This window comes from Canis lupus, chromosome 7, assembly GCF_048164855.1.
Source record: "Canis lupus baileyi chromosome 7, mCanLup2.hap1, whole genome shotgun sequence".
NCBI classification, from domain to species: domain Eukaryota; kingdom Metazoa; phylum Chordata; class Mammalia; order Carnivora; family Canidae; genus Canis; species Canis lupus.
Window position 1 is genome coordinate 6,079,155 of NC_132844.1, and position 12,900 is coordinate 6,092,054.

General features: G+C 38.2%; 1 protein-coding gene across 7 annotated transcripts in view; it reads left to right on the forward strand.

The window, feature by feature from the left end:
- The window catches only part of AK9 (adenylate kinase 9), a 127,224-nt gene that overhangs the window by 85,836 nt on the left and 28,488 nt on the right, over positions 1-12,900 (forward strand). For all 7 annotated transcript variants that reach the window (XM_072831794.1, XM_072831796.1, XM_072831793.1 and 4 more), the window contains 2 exons: positions 1,465-1,684; positions 5,913-5,978. In XM_072831794.1, coding sequence (XP_072687895.1) covers positions 1,465-1,684; positions 5,913-5,978 — 286 coding nt within the window. The remainder of the gene's footprint in view (positions 1-1,464; positions 1,685-5,912; positions 5,979-12,900) is intronic.

Below are 12,900 nucleotides of genomic sequence, written 5' to 3' on the forward strand. Positions count from 1 at the left end.
TTTATAGTATAATAGCAAGATGGAATAAATAGAGGAATAAATTGGAAAGAAACAAAACAAAATGACAGTAATCTCTAGGATATGAGATTGTGGATAATCTTGCCATTTTTCATGCTTTTCTCTATTTTCCAATTTTTCTGTAGTGGGATTTGTTGCTTTTCTAATCAGGGGAAAAATCAACATATATTTGAAGGGCTATTGCATGAGTCCTGGAGAGATATAATAAGCGCCTGAACTAAGATGTAATGGTAGAAATGGAAATATGGGTACAGAAGAGGACAGGCCAGGGCTTAGCTCTCATATGTGAGAAGCAAGAGGGGGCTGGAGGAGCAGTCCAAGTATCTCTGAAGTTTGGTACCTGAATACCAGTGAGTCAGAGGCAAGAGCAGTGTGGAAGGGTAACAATGAGTATGATTTTTGACAGTATGATACGTATACAATTCCTGAAGGGCACTTCAATGAAGGAACTAAGAAACCTTTTGAAAATTCTGAATTGAAACTCAGAAGTTGGGTATAGAGGTAGAGCTTGACAAAGAAGTGACAGCTGGAACAGTAGAGATGAAATTGTTCCTCACGGAAGAGACATTGGTGAAGGCATCCTTAAGGAAAAAGGCATACATCTTAGAGCCAAAATATAAAAATCTGCCCACTTACTAAGACAGGAAACATTTTTAAATGTCAGATAAGGACTCAAACTGTCAAATGTTCATAGAAGTCCTGTGAAGAAGACAGTATATATTTAAATATAAATACCTAAAAGAAGTCAAATTTTAGGTAAACGGGATAAATTCTCATTCAAAAGGAGATCAATATCGACTCTTTCAAGTAAACAAAACCAAGTTCTTAAAGCCTGGTTGTTTAATAATGAAAATATAGCCATGTTCCAGTTATTTTTCTGATCCTTATCATTTCCTCTTACCTGGACAAGTTTTCTAATTCTATTTGAACATAATCATCTAACATATATGGGCCAGGTTGCCTACATTAGTAATTGTCATTGATCATAAGGGGATCCAGGAAAGAGGGTAAAAACTGTCTCATGAAAGGAAGCATCACGAGAAGAAAAACTGCACAAAGGTGGAACCCCACTAGAGGCAGGCTAGCCAAACCTACCTTTACATAAGGGTGATACAGTCATTAGGCTGGGCATGCCTCCCAAGCAGAGAACTTATTTTCTCTTACTTTTTCACCAAATATTTAAGACTATTTACAATATAAGAGAACTTATCTATATTATGAACAGAAGTATAAAATATTATTTTAATCTAATTCAATACATTTGGGAGAAGACATACCATGCTTACCCAAGTAGAAATATTAAATGAAATAAAAGATACTACAGTAAACTTCTAAAACTATTCATTTCACATCTTATATAAAGTTGTGATTTATTAATTTTTTAATTTTAAATCAATATTTATAAGGCAATATTTTAAGTGAATAAATTATGAAATTTCCACCAAGTTCCACAGGTTTTATATTAGATGGTTTCCCACGATATCCTGAGGAGGCCCTGTTTCTGGGGGAACATGGATTTTTCCCAGATGTTGCTGTTTTTATACAAGTTGATGATCAAGATATTTCTGATCGACTCCTTCCTTCTCAAATGGAAAAGTGGAAACAGAAACAAAAGAAGAAATTAGAAAGGAAAAAACTCATCAAAGAAATGAAGGCTAAAATCAAGGTATGTATCCAATAAAAAATATGGGAGTAAATTTAGTCAACATCTGTTCAAGTTATAAAATGGTCTTTCACAGTCAATATGAAAACACTTTTTATCAAATATTAACACTATTTTTAATTAAATAGTTAAAAATTATTTGAGACCCATGTGATTTGCAATATGTTAATACTTTTCTCTACAACACGTCTTTAAAATTAAAGATAGTGGCAGCACAAACATATCCTATACCAGACACAGGAGAGAAGTAGAAGGAGAAGCAACATAAAGAATTAAAATTTTTTAAAAAAAGAATTAAAATTTTGATGGCTTTTTCACTAGTTCTTGGAGTGATGCTACCATCCAACATGGCCATGTTAGCCTACAATGAAACAGATCCATATATCAATATAGGATATTTTTTCTAAAACTGAAATCTGGGGAGTATTACATAAAATGCTCAAAAGTGTCATAGGGAATCCAGCCATTCTACTTCTAGGAACTCATCTAACAGAAATGAAAATGGATCCCCATAAAAATGTATATATGAATGTCCATAACAGCATTATTCATAACAGCCAAAAAGTGAAAAACATCCAATATCCATCAACTGATGAATAGATAAACAAAATGTGGTAGCTAGGGTACAACTGCATTCCCACCGAAGATGGTGAGATAATAGCCTCCTGAATTCATCTCCTCCCACAGACAAACTGAATCCATGGCTATACATGAAGCAGCTCCTTCTGATAGAAATCCAGAAACTACCTAAGTGACTTGTACACATTGGGCAAAGGAAAAATACCCATATTGCCCAGATCAAAACAGTTGCTACCTGAGACTCCAGCTTCCAGTCAGCCTATGCAGTGTGTGATCCTCCCCTTTGAGACACTGACAGGTTGTGGCACACCTTCAACTATTGGGAGCCACGGAGAACAAAGCAAGTAGCTTGGGCAATCACAAAGACTTGAGAGACAGCCAAGAACTCAGTCCAGGCTGATTGATAAGATTCATCTCCTACGCAGGGCCACTCTGTGAGACTAAGAGATGTGGCTTCTTAACCTAATGTGCAGAAAACACAGAGTCAAAGAAAATGAAGAAAGAAATATTCTTCAAACAAAAACTCCAGAAGTAGACTTCACTGAAACAAAGATAAGTGATTTACCTGATAAAGGGTTCAAAATAATGTTCATAAGATGCTCACAGGGTCCGGAGAACAATGCATGAACCAAGTAAGAATTTCAAGAGAGTGATTGAAAAAATATATGAAAGTACCAAATGGAAATCACAGAGCTGGAGAATACAGTAACGGAACTGAAAAATTCAATACAGAGGTTCAATAGCAGACTAGACACATAGATCAATGGAACAGAACAGGTAGCCCAGAAATAACCCCATGCCCAAATTATCAATTAATTTACAAGCAAAAATCCAAAGATACATGATGGAAGACAGTTTCTTTAGTAAATCCTGGGAAAACTGGACAGCTACATACAAAAAAATGAAACTGGACCCCTATCCTATACTATACACAAAAAGCAACTCAAAATGGATTAAGGATTTGAATATAAGACCTGAAACCAATAAACTTCTAAAAGAAAACATAGGGGGTAAGCTCCTTGACATTGTCTTGGCAGTTATTTATTTATTTTTGGACTTGACACCGAAAGCAAAAGTCAACAAATGGCAACTAATCAAACTAAAAGGCTTTCGCACAACAAGGAAGCCATCAAGGGCAAGAGAAAATGTTTACAAGTCATATCTGATTTGCATCTGATTAGGGGTTAAAATCCACAAAATATGAAGAACTTACATAGCTTAATGGCAAAAAAAAAAAAAACCCACACAATCTGATTTAAAAATAGATTAAAAATCTGAAAAAAATTCAGAGGCTGTGAATAGACATTTTTCCAAAGAAGACATACAGATGGTCAATAGGTACATGAAAAAGTGCTCGGTATCAATAATCATCAGGGAAATGCAAATCAAAAGTACAATGAGAGGGATGCCTGGGCAGTTCAGGGGTTGAGAATCTACCTTCAGCTCAGGGCATGATTCTGGGGTCCTGGGATCAAGTCCCACGTCAGATTCCCTGCGTGGAGCCTTCTTCTCCCTCTGCCTGTGTCTCTGCCTCTCTCTCTCTCTCTCTCTCTCATGAATAAATAAATAAAATCTTAAAAAAAAAAAAGTACAATGAGATATTACCTTACTCTTATTAGAATGGCTGTCATCAAAAGACAAGAGATAACAAATGTTGGCTGGACTGTAGAGAAAAGGAAATCCCTGGCACTGTTGGTGGGAGTGTAAACTGGTACAACCACTGGGGAAAATAGCTTGGAAGTTTCTCAAAAATTTTAAAATACAACTATTTTATGATCCAGAAGTCCTACGTCTGAGTGTATATCCAAAGGAAATGAAAACAGGAGATGGAAGAAAGATCAGCACTCTCGTGTTCCTTGCTGCAGCCTTTATACGATAGCCAAAATATGGAAGCAGTCTAAATGTCTGTCAATGGATGAATGGATAAAAAAGATGCTGTATTTACAATGGGGTATTATTCAGCCATGAGAAAGAAGGAAACCCTGCCACTTGCCAACATGGGTGGAACTTGAGGGTATTATGCAAAATGAAATTAGCCAGACAGAGAAAGACAAATAGTACATGGTATCATTTACATGTGGAATGTAAAAAAAATTCAAACTCATGGAAACAGAGAGTAGAAAAGTGGTTGCCAGGGGCTGAGGGGTGGGGGAAATAGGGAGAAGTTGGTAACAGGTACAAACTCTCAGCTATAAAATGAATAAGAGCTGAGGAGCTAATGTATAACATGGTGACTATAGTTGGTAACATCGAATTGTGTAGTCAAAATTTGCCAAGAGACTAGAACTTAAATGTTGTCACACACACACAAAAAAAAGGGCAAATATTGAGGTGATGGATGTGTTCATTAAATGGGAAGAGTCCTTTTAAAATGTATACCTATATCAAATCATCACAATATACACTTTAAATATCTTACAGTTTGGGGCATCTGGGTGGTTCAGTCGGTTAAGCATCTGCCTTCACCTCAGGTCTTGATCCCAAGGTCCTGGAACTGAGCCCCACGTCAGGCTTCCTGCTCAGCGGGGAGCCTGCTTCTCCCTCTCCCTTTGCCTGCTGCTCCCCCTGCTATGTGCTCCCTCTCTCTCTCTCTCTGTCAAATAAATAAAAATAAAATCTTTAAAAAATCAATAAATATCTTACAATTGCATAAAGCTGGATGAATGAATGAATAGATGTGTGGAATATCCATATAATGGATACTAGTCAGTATTAAAAAAGAACAAACTTTAGATAACACACTACAACATGGATGAAAATCATAATGCTTAGTGAAAGAAGCCAGGTCAAAAAAGAATCGTCCATACCATATGATTCATTCCATGTGTAAGACATGTCTTAAAAAGGCAAATCTCTAGATCTAGACAAGGTTAAAAAGAATGAGGCTTTCAGATCTGGAACTAGGAAGACGAAGATGGGACATGAAAGCAGTGTGAAGTAACATGAAGGGCTTCCACGCTGAAGAGAGCTTGTGGTTGGTCCACGTGCCCACAGGGAAGGAACAACCTTGGCAGGAGGAAGGTATGGGGAGATGTATTTTGTTATTAGTAAATTTCACAAAACAAAACAAAACAAAAAAACCCCACCGAGATCAAAGGCATTGAGCTATTTGTCAGTAAATCAACTAATCGATTAGTTCCAACTCTCAGAGATACTGACTTAAATGGTGTAATACATTATTAGGCTGTATTTTATTAGCGTGATAAAAGATTATCAAACATTTTCAACACATTGCTTCCAAGTACTTCCCTATTTCTCCAGGTACGTAATCTGCCTCTTTACCAAAGCAAACAAATAAATAATAAATTCCAAATGGTAGTCTAAAGTTTGTAGAAAGAATGTCTGTTCCCAGGTGCTGTTTATGGCTCTGGAGGGAAATACCTCATCAGAAGCTCCAGAGGTTCAAGGACGTAGTAGGATAATGACCACCATCCCATGGTTTTCTGGAAAGTTTACCATTCTTCCGTCCAAATGTTATTCCCACTTTGGGAAGATATATATAAAATATATATATATATATATATATTCTTTCCAAAGTGGGAATAACATTTGGACGGAAGAATGGTATATATATATATATATATATACCAATACACAAAAAGTAATTGTATCATTATCCATTAAAAGTTCTAAATGTCTCTTTCTTTAACAGGATGATATGATTTCTAAAAGAAGGGCTGAACTTATAGCAGAGAGAGAAAAAAAACAGAAAGGGGAGGTAAGTAAATAATAAAAGGGTTGCTTTTTTTTTAAAGGCAGACTATCCATAGTATAATATTTCTATATTATATATGTTTTTATATATCAATAGTATAAAATCAAAAGATGCTTAGAAAAAGTCTTGAAGTCCACAGAGTTCATGTTTGAGTAGTAAGATTGTATATCACTTTTATCTTTAGTTTTTTTGTTACCCCAAAGTTGTCTGCAGTGACCTTTTATTATTTTTATAATCAGAAAAATGAACCTTTTTAAAGGAAAGAAAACCACCAGAGGGGTTTAAAATAATCAAATTCAAAATATAATGCGAAGGTAAACTATGCTTCTTTTTTGCATTTTCATTTTTGCCTTTCACACTTGCAGCCCACGCCACAGGGAGATAGGCTGGGAGCCTGGGGTTGGGGTCTAGACACGGAGTCTATGCCTCTGCGCTGGGCCTAAAACATAGATTATGTTGAGATAAAGAATGGAACGAGGCAGAGCCTGTGAACCCTCAGACTTCTATATTCTGCCGGATACTCGGTGCAGCTCCTTTTCTCCATCTGCTGATTTTTCAAAAAGATAAACCCTGAGGATGATGGATTCTGTTTTGTTTGGAGAGGAGCTGTGCCCGAAATGACCTAGCTGACTGCAGTGCTACTGCCCCGCTTACTGGGTACAGAATTGAAGAGGGGTGTGTGCTAGACACGCTACTTCTGCAGTCACCTGAGGCTCCTGTCTATACGGGCAGCTTACAGGTCGTCCCTGTAACCAAGGCCAACAGTAAGGTGGTTCCCAGCTCCTGCCATTTCCTCCTGGCATAAAGCACCCTGTACCCTCTTTTCAAGACTGACTCTTCCAGGATCTGATTTCCATCTGTATATGAAGGTTCGACCCCACAAGGGGAAGGAGAAGAGAGGAATCACAGGAGATAGGACTTGCCACACATGGAACCGTGTATCCCCCTCGTATGGACATGCTGGTCCTAAGTACAGGGACCGCTGATACCAAGCACCCCAACCGTAACAGGGGGTCAAAACATTGCAGAATAGGGGCGGGAACAATTGTTTCCTTGTCCAAAGTATCTACAACCAAAAGTAGGCCTAAAACCATTAGCCTGAGAAAGTTGTGGCACCGTCTAAGGACCAAGTACCCTCCTCTCCATTATTGGCCCGAATCTGCACTCATCCAGCCAGCCAGTCAGCCGGTCTGTCAGCAAACCTTAATCTGACCTCTCACTGCATGCCTGATGCTACTCAGACACTGGAGGATCAGCCATGAACAGAACTGTCAGAAGCTTCTGGCCTCATTCTACTGTTCATTCCCTGAACAAACATGTTCCGAAATTCTACTCTGTTCAAGGAGTCATACTGAGGTTTAGGATTTTTAAAAAAGTAATAATAAAATAAAACCCCATGTCCTAACCTGAGCTCAAGCATAGTTAACTACCTCCAGCCCTTGGGAATCCCTAGTGGTCCCCTTAAGAATCACCCCACTTGTCTCAGCAACATATTACCAAAACACTCCAGATTTTGGGGTTCTTGCTGACTTTGTTCACTGCCAGCTCCCCAGTATGCAACATAGTGCTGACACATAGTAGGCACTCAACAGTTGTTTTGCTGCTGTTGTATAACCTTGAGCAAGTTTCTTAATTTCTCTAAACCTAGGTGTTTTTCATTGTAAGGTAGAAAAAAAGTTAATAATACCTAGTTTCCTGAACTAGGAAAGTTTCCTGAACTTTAATTTTTCTTCTTTGCTATTGTTTACTTAAATCTGCTTTTTCTTAAGAGAGTTACTTTTTTTCATTTTATTTATTTGAGAGAGAATGAGGGAGAGAGCTAGAGAGAGCACAAGTAGGGTGAGGGGCAGAGGGAGAGGCAGGCTCCCCACTGAGCAGGGAGCCTGATGCAGGGCTCGATCCCAAGACCCTGGGATCATGACCTGAGCCAAAGGCAGACACTTAACCTACTGAGCCACCCAGGTGCTCCAAGAGAGTCAATTTTCAGGATAAATTTTAAATGTTCTTAATTTATCATTTTTTCTATTTGTTAACATTAGACTAGTGGGATTTCTTACTATTTTTCATTCAAAAATTCAATATTCTATCCTTATAAATCAAGTGGGTTTTTGTAAACTGTTAGCTCTCCTGAGACTTACTCTTACAAAACTGGCTGTGTATCCCACGCAATTAATTTATACAAACTGACTTTGGGAAGATAATTCCTGAGATTTTTGATGAATCAAAGATGAAAATTGTGTATTGATTTTTTTTAACTCCTTTGATGAGAATTTTACATGTCTTACTATTGACTCAAAGGAAGACTAAACCAAATGCAGCGTCTCAAGGGTCACACAGTGTGGTTGCCGTAATCAGTTAATGTGATACCCTGACTCGAATCCATGCTGACTCTACACAGACCTACAATGGAAAGCAAGCAATGGAGCTTGCTTTCATGAACAGAACCGGAGCCTTCTCATCATTTGCCTTTTGTAAGGCATGTGCAGCTCCGTGACTCACCTTTTCACAGCTAATTGGAGAACCACATGCAAATAAAGCCCTTCCCAGGTTTGCCTTCTCCTCCTTAACAAAAACCGTTGCCCGTCCTATCTGAATTTTTTGCAGCAGGTAACAGATTTTTAATGTCAGAAATTACTTCTGTCTCATGGGGACTGCCTGCTTTAATTTTGTAGGAAAATGTCGCCATCTGGTGGAACTTCAGGCTCCCAGTGTGACTAAAGAATATTCTAAATACAATCACTTAGTAGAGAGATTTTGTTTGCATACTTTCCAACTCCACCGAGGCCTTGCATCTACTCCTGGTCCTTACTCCAGAATCTTGGCTCTCTTCCTCTTCCCCGGCTCCTTCTCTGGTGCCTCAATCTCTTGAGCTGTAGATAGCCACAGATAGGAGAAAGCCATAAAGAGCCAGGACAAGGAGCCAGAGCCGCAAGTCAGCAGAACTGGGAGGGACTACACCCAGGTGAATAGTTCATAGAGATAAATACCTTCAGTACTAAGGGGAAGCCAAAGTCAGGGTCCAAATGATGTTGAAACAAGGCTCAGGACCAAGCACCAGGCCAAGACCATCCTTGAGGCCTTCCAGGGACGAGACAGAGCGTATGGGTCCAAAGGTCTATGTGCAGAGAGCTCTTTGGGATGGATCAGAAAGCAAAGGTGTGTCTGAAGGATAGAGGTTGGGGATTGAGGGTTTTTTTAAAGTTTTTATTTAAATTCGAGTTAGTTAATATACAGTGTATTATTAGTTTTACATGTACGATATTGTGATTGAACACTTCCATGCATCACCTGGTGCTCCTCACAAGCGCGCAAGTCTATACTTCTCTTCTCTCCATTTCTTCCTATCTCCTTTCCTTCCTAGTTGTAAGAATTCTGAGTGTAATCTCCATCACCCTCCTAACATAAACTTTTTAAAAAAGATTTTATTTATTTATTCATGAAAGACACACACACACAGAGAAGCAGAGACACAGGCAGAGGGAGAAGCAGGCTCCATGCTGGGAGCCCGACGTGGGACTCAATCCCGAGTCTCCAGGATCATGACCTGAACCAAAGGCAGACACTCAGCCACTGAGCCACCCAGGTGCCCCCTGGCATAAACTTCTACTCAGTTGTAGCCTTGCCCCTACCTTTCTACCTTTCCCTACTCATAGAAATTTATGAGAGAGCTTATCCCAAATCTAGTCCTATTTCTCAGAGACCATGAATTTTATTTGTTTTCTGTTTGTCCTCTTTATTTTCTCTTTTCCTCTCCCAGCCATCTCTGGGATTGTTTGAATCCCATTTTATTTATCTATTGACTTTTTAGTTATACCTCTATGTATTATTTTGTAATGGTTGCTCCCTATTACATATACATCCTTAGTTTTTCCCGCTCTACTTAGAGTCAATATATTCCATGTAATACTGTAGAAACCTGTGACTGTAGAAGTCCATTTACACCCACCTCCACCCTTTATGCTCTACTTGTCATTTGTTTTACAACCAAATATATTATAAACTCCATAAGAAAAAAATTGTAAAAATTGTAGTTTTTGCTTTAAACAGTCATATGTATTTTAAATATATTAAGAGGAAAATAAGTCCTTTACATTTATACATTTATACATTTCTGTTGCTCTTCATTCATTCTTCATTCATTCCTGTGGTGTGATGGAAACCAGAGGGATGAGAATAATGTGGTCATTTGAGTTATTTTCCCGTTACTTGACTGTTTTCATGATTTTATCTGTAACTTTGCTTTTCAATAGTTTGATTATGATATGCCTACATGTCATTTTCTTCATATTTATCTAGTTTGGGATTCACTAAACTTCTTCAATCTGTAAATTTATGTGTTTCACTAACTTAGGGGAACTTTGGACATTATTTCTTCAAATGTTTCTTCTGTCCTATTTGCTCTCTGTCTCCTTCTGAAAATCAATTTCACATAGGTTATCATTCACTGTTGTTCCAGGGGACCTTGGGGCTGTTGATTTTTTCAGTCTTTTCTCTCTTCTTTAAGTTAGATCATTTATTGTGATCTATCTTCAAATTCACTGATTCTTCCCTCTTTCATCTCCAGTCTATTAACCCCATCTGATAACTTTTAAAATTTCAAATACTGTAGTTTTTAGTTCCAAAATTTCCATTTGGTTTGTTTTTATATTTTTTAGTCCCTCCTGAGATTTCCTATCTTTTCATTTATTGTGAGTGTATTTTTCTTTTCCTCATTGGTCATAGAGATAACAACTGCTTTAAAGTTCTTGTTTGGGGGCACTGGGGTGGCTCAGGCAGTTAAGTGTCCGCCTTCAGCTCAGGTCATGATCCTGGGGTCCTGGGATTCAGCCCCCCATGGGGCTCCCTACTCAGAGGAGAGTCTGCTTCTTTCTTTGTCTCTCCCTCTGCCTCTCACCCTGCTTGTGCTCGCAGTCTCTCTCTCTCAAATAAATAAATGAAATCTTAAAAAAAAAAAAAAAGAAACAAAGAAAACATTTTTAAAATGCAGGAATGGCTAAATAAGAATAAAAAGATGTATGTTTTTATATGGAAAGAAATTTAAATGCATTGCTAGATTATATTTTTAAAAAGCAAGTTGTACAATATAGAATGATCCCATTTATGTGTAAAATATAATTTTGTATGTGCAGGAGTATGAAGGGTGTAAACATCTAAAGGATCTTAACCAAGTTGTTAACCAAAATTATTTCTAGGAAGGAAAATGGAGATAGAGATAGAGAGTGTGAAAGGAAATATTTTTACCCTATATAATGTTATATAATTTTATCCTTTTAGCAAAAATGAATTTATTTTTTTTTCATTTTTTTTAAAAAAGACTTTATTTATTTATTTTAGAGAGAGAGTGAGGGGAGGGAGAGGAAGAGAATCTCCAGCAGACCCCATGCTGAATACAGCACCTGAATCAGGGCTCTATCCCACAACCCAGAGGTCATCACCTGAGCTGAAATCAAGAGTCAGGCACCCAACCATTTAAGCCAACCAGACACTCCAAAATGAATCTATTTTTAAACTTACATAGTTTTTTTTTTAATTAACAAACAAGTTGGAAGAACTATTAAGTAGAGCCAAAAAGAGGTGAGTACAAGTTCATCTAGAACTGAGATGTCCCTGGTTTGCAGTGTGTATTCATCCCACCATACTTCCAATGATCCTTAGAAAATCAAATCTCAGGATTTGATTTGATTTGATTTGATTTGATTTGATTTTTTTGCCAAAGGGAAAGGAAAAGGAAAAAGTAGCAAGAGAACCAAATGGTTTCAAAATTCACGCAAACAAACAGAACTGAAAACCACCGCCCCATAGCCAAACTCCTTTCAGAGAGAAAGGAGCCTCCACACAGAGCAGGAAGCGACCTAATCCCCTCATCTTCCTCCCTGCACCTGCAAGGCCAAATCCCAGCTCAAGGTTCTCTTTAAAGGAACCAGAGTCTAATCAGTAGAAAGATGAGGAAACAGGGGTTAAGCAGGAGATTGCAAGCAAGAGATAATGAAAGCGCAAATAGTGGGGCAGTTCGGAAAAGGAGAGAGTCTAGGGCATTGTTTAGGATTACAGTCCTTGGAAACTGGATGTACAAAGATGGAAGGAAAGGAGTTAGGAAAAGTTCTGGTTTCCAACCTAAAGTTAGTGCTCCAACTGATACAAGGAATACTTCAGGGGGAAAAGAGTGTCACAGCAGTGTAGGAGGATAAATGTTAAAGCCTGTACAGCACCACCTAGTACCGATATCCTGCCATGGTCTTTAATAATCATTTATGTATTATTTTTCTTTCTTCAGATGGGCTATAAACCCCTGAAGGGATAGACTGTTCTGTTAATACAGTGCTTTATGCAAAGTGACAAGTAATAGCTATCGTGACACAATAATAGCTGTCATTTCATGCTTACCACGTGCTGACTTTTCTAAATAAGGACTTTGCATGTATTAAGTAATTTAATTCTACCGTCATCCCTGTGAGATAGGTACTTTTATTATTCCTATTTCACAGATGAGGAAATTGATCTTGTCCAAGCTAAAACAGCTAGTGATTTATTCTCCTTGAGTTCCACTAAATATTGTTACTGAAGACTACCAAAAAGATGTAACGTTCACGGATGGGGCTAGAGAGTATTAGCTAAGTGAAATAGTCAGTCTGAGAAGGGCAAATACCAAATGATCTGACTCATATGTGAAGTTCAAGAAGCAAAACAAATTAGCAAAGGGAAAAAAGAGAGAGAGAAATCAAGAAACAGACTCCTCTTCGCGACTTCCATGGTGGAAGTCTACCAACCTGCAGTGGATGGTCCTGTGAAACTGCTCCAGCTTCCAGATCAAGAGGAACAAGCAGACATACAGTGCCCAGCCCAATAACCAACCTGAAGGCTCACAACTTCTCGCACCAAATGGGCAGACTCACCACAAGGCTGTGGGTGTGGAGCCAGCCGCCCA